Source organism: Meleagris gallopavo, chromosome 28 (genome assembly GCF_000146605.3).
Source record: "Meleagris gallopavo isolate NT-WF06-2002-E0010 breed Aviagen turkey brand Nicholas breeding stock chromosome 28, Turkey_5.1, whole genome shotgun sequence".
NCBI lineage: Eukaryota > Metazoa > Chordata > Aves > Galliformes > Phasianidae > Meleagris > Meleagris gallopavo.
In genome coordinates, this window is record NC_015038.2 from 4,012,991 (window position 1) to 4,023,720 (window position 10,730).

General features: G+C 54.6%; 2 protein-coding genes across 2 annotated transcripts in view; both read left to right on the top strand.

Moving 5' to 3' along the window:
• LOC104914538 (metabotropic glutamate receptor 4-like) overlaps window positions 1-10,730 on the top strand; it is a 43,675-nt gene that overhangs the window by 12,909 nt on the left and 20,036 nt on the right. The gene's annotated exons all lie outside the window — the stretch shown is intronic.
• Window positions 223-8,618, top strand: LOC104914523 (metabotropic glutamate receptor 4-like). The gene is made up of 2 exons (XM_010724336.3): window positions 223-985; window positions 7,861-8,618. Exons 1-2 carry the CDS (start codon window positions 467-469, stop codon window positions 8,179-8,181), a joined length of 840 nt encoding a protein of 279 aa, XP_010722638.1. The 5' UTR covers window positions 223-466; the 3' UTR covers window positions 8,182-8,618.

The window sequence follows — 10,730 nt, forward strand, 5'->3', positions numbered from 1 at the left end:
TGGGATGGGATGGGGTGGGGTGGGATGGGGTGGTTTGGACCCTGCTGCTTCCCTGCAGCCCATCCAGTCTCCCACCTGGCTCCACTCCAGGAACCATGTGAGCCTCTTTACCCGGATGAAAAAAGCCCCATATCCCAGATTGTTTCCTTGAACTCTCTGATAAAAGCTTGAAACAGCCAAATCCCTCTCCATGCTCCTGTTTGATTTTCTTTCTCTTTCTCTCTCACTTCTCCCTCCCAAGGGCTCTGCAGGAAGGACCCGAAGCTCTGCTTGGGCTCACATCCCTGCCTCCTCTCCGCAGCGTAGCAATGCCAGCGCCAACACCCCATAGCAGCCCCACCTCTCACTGCACACGGGGGGCTGGTGTCACCCATGGGCACCACTGAAGGAGCCCCCGGAGCCATGCTGCCTGCCTGACTGCTGCCGGGTTTCGGGCCGCGCACTCTGCCCCAGCACGGCTTCGGCGATGAGCGGGGCTTCTTTTTGCATGGAGCGTCTCTCTTTCTGCCTCCTCCTGAGTGCCTGGAGCTGGGGTTGGGCGCCCGGGGATGCCGCCAAGCCCAAGGGCCAGGGCTACCCGCACATGAACTCCATCCGCATCGACGGGGACATCACTCTCGGGGGGCTCTTCCCCGTGCACGGCCGGGGCGCTGAGGGCAAAGCCTGCGGAGAGCTGAAGAAGGAGAAGGGCATCCATCGCCTGGAGGCCATGCTCTTTGCCCTGGACCGCATCAACAACGACCCCGACCTGCTCCCCAACATCACCCTGGGTGCCCGCATCCTGGACACGTGCTCGCGGGACACGCACGCCCTGGAGCAGTCGCTGACCTTCGTGCAAGCCCTGATTGAGAAGGACAGCACCGAGGTGCGCTGCGTCAATGGTGGGCCCCCCATCATCACCAAACCTGAGCGGGTGGTCGGCGTCATCGGCGCCTCGGGCAGCTCTGTCTCCATCATGGTGGCCAACATCCTGCGGCTCTTCAAGGTACGGGTCCCAAAAATAGGGGCAAAAACAACTGTGTGGGGAAAGAACTACGCTTGTTCACGCTTTCTTCTTCTTCCGTGGCTGGGGGCAGGCAGGAACTCTCACGAGTGTCTTTAAAACCATTTTCCTGCCTCCCCCGTGTCCCCAGGGATCCCCTCCTCCACTCCCTCGGTGGCAATGCTGCAGCAGCAGGGCTTTATCTCGGAGGGTGGGATGCTGGCGCTGCTGGCGTCAGCAGGGATGCGGGATGGAGATGGCCTTGCAGGGGAGGTTAGCTGGGATGGGGAGGTTGGATGCAAGATGGGACTACGGGACATGGGAGGCTCCTTCTTGCCACTTCTATCCCTGAGTGAGTTGCTCAGAGCTTGGTTCTGGTGGATCTTCAGAACCCCAAGACAGACAGTGCTCATGTTGGAAGGAGCTTTCATGCAGACCATCCCAACATGGGTTATGGTGATGGGCAGTTCAGTAAGAAGGTTTTGGATTATACACCTGAAATGTAAGGTCACACCTTTGCCAAGTTGCTGGAGATGAGTTTGTTGCTGGGTTGGAGGCAGCTATTGCAGGAGGGGATGCTTGGTGCTTCAGCCCAGGCACAGTGTGGGGACAACGCTGCGTTCTGCTGCTGGTCAGGGTGTGCAGGGGGAGCAGGGTGCTTGGGGCCATGGCATCATCTGAGGGCTGGCTCTCCCTCTGCTCCAACTGCAGGAAAACCAAAGAGTTCATAATTACATCCCCCACGCTGTGCATCTGTTTATCCACAGCAATGTCCTGGGGCTAGCACGAGTGTTTGAGCAAGAGCCCCGTTAGCAGCAAAAAGCAGAGAGCAATGCAAACAGGCTGTGCACCCTGCAGCGCTGCATGCCCCGAGCCATGCTCTGGGTGCTGCCTTCCCTTTCTGAGCCCCCCCAAACCCTCCCTTCCCGCAGGGCTGGCTGCCTCCCCCTCCTCGTCCTCACGCTGTGGAGCGCTGAGCCCTCCCGGGAGGGCTGGAGGCTGTTAGCAGAGCCTGAAAAACAGATCGCTGATGGAGTTTGATTTTTCTGGGTCCCTTTTAAAAACGTGTTAATGTTCCAGGCGACGAGCGAGAGGGCTATTCAATAATTAAAATAATATAAATTAGACGGAGCGGGAGGAACTTAAAAGCTATTTTCTGAGACAAAAAAGATTGAGCTCTTGCTTCAGAGAGGGAGGCAGGGAGGAAGGATGCAGTGGAGTGACAGACGGAGGAGTGAAGGGAGCTGCATTGGGTTTGGGTTATTTTTCCTCTTTCTCCCCCAGTTTGGTTGCTTGGGTGAAGCAGCAGTGACCATGCATTGGGGATGCAGCTCAGCCCCGATGCACCACAGCAGTGGTGCTGGTGGCCCAGTGGGGACGTGTCACCAACCTCAGTTGCAACCTCAGTTCCCCACTGCAGCCCCCATCTCTCCCCCAGGCACTGGGGATGGGGACATTGCTCCCGCAGTGCTCTGGGTCCCTCCGTGCCCTGTGCTGCCTGCTCACCGTCGCTCTTTGTTATTCAAATAGTGGGTTTATGGCACAGACATGCTTAAAATGAAAATAAGGCAACTTCCATTTCGCGCTGCTGCTGACCTTTAAGCGCAGGCAGCTCCACTCTGAGGTTCAGCAAAGCGTTTGCCTCCCCAGGCACTGCTGTGCTCACGTTGCCTTTTGCTGTTCCCTTGAGAGGTGGTACTCTGCTGCTGGGCTGAAGCCATAGGTTTGGCCCTGGGACTGTGCACCCAACCATTGCCGGAGCAGAAGCCCTTGGTGCAAAGCACCAGGACACCGCTTGTGCCGAATAGAGCCAAGATAGAGGCATGGTGATGAGCCCCTGGGTGCAGGGTGAGGTTGGGTGGGTTGTGGCAGTGGTCCCTCCATGCTACCCTAACCCCATCCCCTGCACCTGGGTCTGCTCCATCCCCGTCCCTTCCCTGCCAGCCTAAACTCCTTGGCAGTGAGGGCTGGTGCAACCCTGGCAGGGATTTTGTCGCTTCCATGCTACATAAATAAATAACATGTCCTTCGTTAGATGCCACTGCCTAATTAAAGCTGTACATCAGTGGAACAACTTGCAGATGCGGCATCCTCTGTCCAAGCTGGTTTCATCACTCCTCGTGGCTCTGCATGCAGAAAATCCTCCCCCCAAATCCCTGCTCTCGCCTCCTTGCGATAGCATCTCTCTGTCGTCACCGCCAGAGCTTTCTGGCACACTCCAGCTCCTTCCCACCCCTGTCTGCTGCCTATCCAACCTCAGCTCTACTCACTTTCTCCTGAACAACCACAGCAATGTGAAAAGAAACCAAATCCATCCCCTGCAAATGGGACTCCCAAAGGCTGTGGCAGGAGCTGGACTGTGCCTTGCAACCCAGTGCTGACCCAGCTGGTCTGTGGCGAGGACTCATCCAGGGCAAGGATCTTCCCTTGGCGAGTGAGAGCACCGAGTGCTTTGAGGCATTCCTTTCCTCCACTGTTGCAGTGAGTCGTGGAGCTCTTTTTAGCACAGGGGTGTTGCACAGCATGAATAATTCACCCAAGGGAGGATGGCGGCCCGTTGTGCAGGAGCTGCATGTGCTCGTGTGTGTGTGTGTGTGTGTGTGTGTGTGTGTGCACTGACTTCACTGGCTGGGAATGTAGGGCAGGTGCAGACGTTGTGGGGTGAGCACTGGGATGTGGGGGTTGGAGAAGCATTGCATTCTGCACCATGCACTGATACTTAGCGGGTAAATAACCTTCATGAAGACTGGAAGGTGGAAATGGGCCGGGGGACGCTCTGATTAATCACCCGCTCTGCTCCTGCTGCTTCATTTTGCTGGGTTTGTTACAGCAAATTGCAGCCCCTGGGGCTGCCCCAGCCCTGGATGAGGAGGAGGAGGGTGAAGGGCCGGCGAGGAGTTCAATGAGGGACGGCAGCTACTCCCTGCACCCAATGCTTTGATCTCAGCTGTGCTGGGAGCTGCTTTTTGGGGGGAAAAAAGAGCAATCTGATTTATGTGCTCGGTTTGCTGGGCTGTGGGAAAGGAGTGTGCAGGATGGGAGCTCATCTCTCCCTTCCCTGAGCTGCATCCCCTCAAGTGCAGCTGTGTCATCCTGGAGCAGCCGGTGGCATTGGTCTGGGAAGCAGAGGAGTTGATGATCAGCTCCATGGTGAGGTGGATTTTGGATACCTGCCCCGTGTTTCCAGCTGGGGAACCAATAGGGTTGAGGTCTGAGCAGGCCCTGCAGCCCCCTCAGCCCCTGTGGTACTTTACGCTCTCTCTAATTAAAAGCTGCCGTCCAAATGGCTCAATGATGGAAATTCTAATTAAATCAATTCCATCTTGTTGGTGAACCAGAGGTTTGCATAAGATATGCATGAAATTAATAATTATGGTTAGGGAATTAGCTGCTCGTGACCCCATCTCTGGCTCGGGGGGGGATGGGGGGGCTGCTGTGCAGACGATGGCTGTGTGCCCTGTGTATCTCCTCTGGGGCCATGCTGAAGTTGTCACCTTTGTTGAATTCTTTCCAATCTGGAAGAAATTTTGTTCCTCCACTCTTAGACAAGATGCTGTGTAAGTTTGTGAGCTGGTGGTAATGGGAACAGTGTGAAAACCCAGTGCTTTTGTGGTGGAGGTATCAGGAGAGCATTTGAGGTTGACCACAATGGCCCACTGCCATCTGCACTCCTCACCCCAGCTGCTGCCTGCTCCCCTGCCATGCTCTTGTGCCCTGGGGATGCTTCTAGAGGCTGAGGGCATTTCTAAACAATGCTGACTGTGTATTTTTGTCCAAAGTAAAGGGGGAAGGAGTTTTATTCCTCCTATCCCAGGGTTACCGCTTGCTCTGGATGGGATAAAGGAGCTCTGGGATGCAGGAGATCTGATCCCTCTCATTTCCCCACCACGCTGTGGAGTTCAGCCTGGGCTGGCCATGACCCAGGTGAGGAGCTGGGACCCACACCGTGCCTCTGTGACTTCATTCTTGTGCTTTGCCCAAACCTGCAGCCGAGATGCATCACCAGCTCCCCCCCACCTGCAGCCTTCTTCTTTCTAAGAACCTCAAATTCCTTGCCTGCATTTTGCTTTTATGGACCTGAAAGAACTTTTGTCTTTTATCTAAGAAAATAGCTGATGCCAGGAGTTGGGCTATTGTAAACCAGGAGATCAAAAAGGCAGAGGGGGAAAAAGGCAGAGGAAATCTATCAAATGGTCATTTGGGAACTGGTCTTTTATTTTCACTTCCATCCAGGGTAGTACAGTGAGAGAGAAAAGCTCTTTCAATTTGTTTATTAGAATCCAGCATCTTGCTACAGTCTGTGCATCAGTGAGTGTGTTCTAGGTATGTTTCTGAGCAGGGGTTGGACCAGGGGTTAATCCCACACATATTCTCCATGCAGAGCCCAGCAGCTCTTCCACAGCCCTTGGTGGCTTGCATGGGATGCAGCATGCTGGGGCACATCTGGGAGGTCTCTGTCTCTGTCCCCATTCCCATCTCCATCTCATCCCATCCCCATCTCCAAACTCAACTCTACCCCATCTTCATCCCACTCCATCTTCATCCCATCCGCAACCCCACTGCACCCCCATCCCGTCTCCAATGCCATCTCCAACCCCATCCTATTCCATCTCCATCCCTAACCACCACCCCATCTTCATCCCAACCCAACCAACCCCATCCCCATCCCAACCCCATCCCCACCCAACTAAAACCCCATCCCAACCCTATCCCCTTCCTCATCTCCAACCCCATCCCATCCCCTGCTGAGGACGTGGTTTTATTTAAACCATTTAATAGAGAAAATCTCCCCATGCAACCACACGAGGAAAAGGCATGGAGGGAAGCAGCCGTGCAGCCCAGCTCCCTTCCCAGACAAGTGATTGCTGGGCACACACCTCACCAGCTGAGCAGAATGTTAATCACACCTCGTGCACCAGCTCTTGCTCACAGCTCCCCACCGAGTAGATCGCAGCCCCTCAGAAAGGAGCACAAAGCAGATTGTCACTGAGAATAATCCCATTTGTGTCCTGATAAAGGTTCCTTCCTTTCCTTCTTCTCCTGCTCGTTCTCCTTCTCTCCCTTTTTTCATCTCCAGCACTGCAGGTAGGTAGAGGGGTGCTGCTTCTTTCCAGGGACCGTTTAGCATTCAGGTGGAGTCATGGATTTATAATGTTGGGATCACATTTAATAGAGAGCGAGAGCCTGGAGTAGAAGAGGGGAAAATAATAGAGAAGCAAAGAGAAAACTGTGGTGCAGGCCAGGAGCACGAGTGGAGGAAAGATGAGGGGAGCTGGGGGAGCTGGGCAGCTCTGTTGCTTTGGGGTGAGCCGGGGGGGCCCTGCTCCACCTGTACCTAGCCATGGAGTTATGGAGCATCATCATTAGAAGGCAGGTACCAAGATCATGCTCCCAGCAAGGTGGCTTGGTCTTATAACATGCACGAGGGTGCCTGCACGCCCTGAACCTCTCCCCATCCCATCCACTCTGAGCTCTCCTCTGCTGCTGCAGACTGGCTCATTGCTTAATGAAGGAGAGGTGGTTGGAGACCAAATGCAGCCTGGAGGCATCCAGCAGCACCCAGGTGCCTGCTGAGCCTGAGGGATCCATGGGGTTCCCTGCAACTCTCCATGGCTCTGATACTGTTTGTTTTCTTGCAAGCTGCAATTGCTGAATTGCTCCTAAATTGAGATGAAGGGTGGAGGGGGAAAGTTTTTTAGAAGCTGCAGATGGTTGCTCTGCATCCGCTTGTCCCTGCATCGTGGGAATGGTTTGGGATCAGTGATGCTTAGGGTTCTTCCATTTGCAAGCACAGTCCGTGGGAATGCAGGAGGGCAGTGGTGGCCCCAGGCAGGGCTGTCACCGCCCCTGCAGTGCTGTGACACAGTCAGGCTGCAGCTGGCTGAGCTCCAGCCCCTGCTGTTGTATTGCTGCGGAATTCCAAACCATGTCCTGCTTTTCAGCAGGGCTTGGCTTGCTGAGAGATGCTGAGCTGCCTCTGGAGAGGAGTGTGCTACCTCCAAGGTTATGGGATGCGGGGCCAATGGATGGGGCTGGAGCTGGTTCTGGTACGTTTTCAGTAGGGAACTGAGGCTGCTGGGAAGGACCTGGGCTTGATAATTTAATAAGCCTTTTCCATCCTTAAGATAAATTAACATCTGTGGTGTGTTTTGGAGATGTAAAGTGCTGCATAAGTGCTAAGTATTGCATGATCCTCTAGTGCTAAATCATTCTAATGTGCTGTGTGAGGTGCAGGAGCTCTGATTAATTTAAAAGTCTTATTTATGGGTTGGTTGGACAGGGGCTGTCAGGGTGTGCTCATGTTGGTCCCTCATGCAGGAAGCCAGAGGGAGCTCATAGCGTGGTGTCCAGGGCAGGAACAAGGCTTCCTTTTTGTCTCTTCCATGTGGGCCACAAATGGAGCGTTGGAATGCCTTCTGAAGTCTCTGTTGGGCATCTATGAGCCTTGTGTGATCCCTCAGCCTCCTCAGCCTTCTCCAGGTGCCACAGCTGGAGTTTGGCTCTTGTTGGCCCTATGTGGTGCTGGTCCCATTCCTGTGGATGCCCCTGTGCCAGCCGTTGGGGTGCAGGGAGGGTGCACATCCCAATGTCTATGGGGTCTATCTCACATCTCCTGCACCCAACTGTGGATGGATCGTGGCACCAAAGCCTTTGGGTTACCACCAATACCTAGTGGAATTGGTCACCCCCCGCCCTGCGGTTTCCTCTCCATCAGTTGCTGGTTCTGGGTGTCGTGGAGCACTTTGTGTCCATCTGGAATCCCACCTGTCCTTGATGTCCACCCCGTGTCCTCTACAGCTTTGGGAATGTGGATAAGGTGAGGGCATGAATTTTGCCTCTTTCTCCTGATGCTTTTTTCTTTCCCAACTCCATCCCAGATCCCCCAGATCAGCTACGCCTCCACTGCGCCAGACCTGAGTGACAACAGCCGCTACGACTTCTTCTCCCGCGTCGTCCCATCCGACACCTACCAGGCGCAAGCCATGGTGGACATTGTCAAAGCCCTCAAGTGGAACTACGTCTCCACCCTGGCCTCCGAGGGCAGCTATGGGGAAAGTGGTGTGGAGGCCTTCATCCAGAAATCCAGGGAGGATGGTGAGCAGCTTTCTCCTGGGATGGGGACTTGGAGCAGAAAAAGCAATTGGATAATTTGCAGCTTGTATGGGAGAGGGAGGGATGTGTCTGGCTGGGCAGCCTGACCTGAAGCGTGGTTGCAGTGCATGAGCAGAGATGGATGTCAGTTCAGGGGATGAGCTGGGGGCTTTGGGGCTGCTATGGTTGCTGAGCTGTAAGGACATTATGGGGGCGATGTCTTCAGCTGGCCGTGTCCTGGCTGTGCGTCCCAGGGTGATGTGCTGCCAGCTCCCCAGTGCCGGTGGTACGGATGGGAGCAGCCGTCTGTCTGCAGGGCAGGGTGGCTGCTGCCAGCTCCTTTCAGAAAGCATCCTGAAATCCCATTCCCTGAACATCAGGAGACCTCAAATCTGCTGGGTCGTTGGCTGCCAAGTAAGTGCAAACCGATCCAACCCCCTCCCTCTGCACGGAGCTGGGCGCCTTCCAGAAGAAAAGACTTTTACAAATAGTCTCAGGTTTTAACAGAAAATAAAGTTGGCACTGGTGCACACTTCACCCAATTTTAGTGGAATTATCCTTGAGGGCAGGTGCTTTAACTTGTCTATAGGCTTTGGACAGGCAGAAAGTCTGCGCTCAGCAAAACTCTTTGCGAGGATTTGTCAGGAGCCAGAAAGCGTTTTGCTGACGGGAGCACGGGGGTGCTTAGGAGGGATTAACAGCCTCGGGAGTGCTGGAAAAGCTCGTGGGTATCATATGGATGCTGAGCACTCACTGGGGACTGGCTGAGAGGGGCAGGGACCTCCGGGCATCACTGCTGTGGGTATTATCACAGTGAGCATCAGTGCGGGCAATGGCTCCATGCGCCTCCTTGAGCCACCCCGAGAAACCACACTGGGAGCACTGGGGCCAATCCTCACCCCCAGTCACTTCACCTCTGCAGCATTGCACACACAGGGTGAGCTGGGAGCTGAGGAGTGTTTTCTGAGGCAGTTAAAGCCCTGCAGAGAGCAGGCTGCTGCCTATTACTGGCTTAACTGTGTTTGAATGGCACATTAAGTTCTGGCAAAATCGGTGGGACACCAGCCTATCTGGAGCTAGTCAAACTGTGTTATGGCCTTATAAATGGATAAAGGGAATAAAAACTTCTAGGTGACGAGCTCCTAATCAAAGCCCTATAAATAGGAACAGCGTTAATTCTGTCTCTCGCGCGCGCCGTGGTGCTGGGAACCGGCTGTGCTTTTAATATGCAGAGAAGCCCATCTGGGGATTCAACCTGGAAACTGCTCTTCAGGATTTCGACTTGAAAAGCAGAATATTTCCATGGTTCTGTGGTGCTGCAGGAGGAGTGTGTGAGGGTGTTTCGGGGCTGGTGGATGCAGTGACTTGAGGCTGTGTGTGGGGCTGCGCACACCCCGTGGTGGGGATGTGGCGGAGCGGTGCTGGGGTGCTCACTGTGCTGTGTGTGCAGAAACCAAGCATGAGTGCAGGCTGCTGCAGGGGCTGCATGGGGCTGGGGGCGTGAAAGTTGGGCATGCGTGGTACCCAGGGGCTGCAGAGGTAGGGAACAGGGAGAATGATGCTCGTGATGCTGCAAGAGATGCATGGGGCTGAGGGTGGTACCCAGGGCCTACTGAGCTGGGGACCAGAGAGAATGATGCCTGTGATGCTGCAGGAGGTGCATGGGGGAGTACCCAGGGGCTGCAGAACTGGGGGACGTGGGAGAATGATGCTTGTGATGGAGGGGGATGATGCTCAGCAGTGAGCCAAGGGCTGTGTTTGTGGCTCTGTTAACAGCTTAGCTGTTGGCTCTACTGGGGCTTGTAAGTGCTAACTGCAGCCCCATCTGCCTAGGGATGATGGGAATAAAGTGAAAGCTACTATTCTGAGAATGAGGGGTATATTGCATGAAATTAAGTGTGGTTTGCCACCCAGAATGGAGAGTTTCCTGGCTTGCATTGGGGTGGCAGGTTCTGCTGAGGTGCCCGTGTCCTGTGGCAGGGGAAGGACTGATGAGTCTGCTGAGTGACGTGGAGAGGTGGCATAGCATTGCATGGCCCAAGGATGCTCTGCCAGCTCAGCAGCCCTCTGTGGGTCTGGGTGTGGGGTGGATGGAGCCAGGAGGACTGGGCACTATTCAAGGCCTCCCTGACACACCAGTAAGGAGTGGTGCTGGGAGTGGTGGTCTCACTGCAGCCCTCCTGGTTGGAGGTACCTGTGGCTGATGCACACTGCTATACCCAGATGGTTAATGATATGATGGCGTAATTGCAGTATAAACGAGTGTACACGGAGCCGAAATGCACGCGTATTAATCTGGGGCTGAGGCAGTCCTGTAATTTGTGTATCCACATAACCCAACGATTATGTGCATTAGTGATAATTTAGTTATCAAAAAGCATAATTCCACTGTAATTGCAGTAGAACGGCGGCATAAGTGCAGCCCGTGCCTTATCAGCAGTAACGCCGCTCCCCTGCTCGCTTCCTTACCAGCGCCGTCGTACATCAAACCCAGCAGCGACGCGCAGCCGCTGCCACTCTGCTGCCAGCATGGGGTCTGGGCTACTTCGTGAGCATCTCCCAGTGGGGCGTCCTCAGCGTTTCCTCACTCCTGTTGGAATGAGAACATGCTTCTTCTTTTCTTTCTTTTTTTTTTGTCTTTTCCCCTTCCCGCTTC

Bases quoted from the DNA above. Each gene is read 5' to 3' on its own strand.
- LOC104914523 (XM_010724336.3), top strand. From the start codon at position 467: ATGAGCGGGGCTTCTTTTTGCATGGAGCGTCTCTCTTTCTGCCTCCTC. The intron at 986-7,860 runs GTACGGGTCCCA...ACTCCATCCCAG, and splicing joins ACATCCTGCGGCTCTTCAAG to ATCCCCCAGATCAGCTACGC.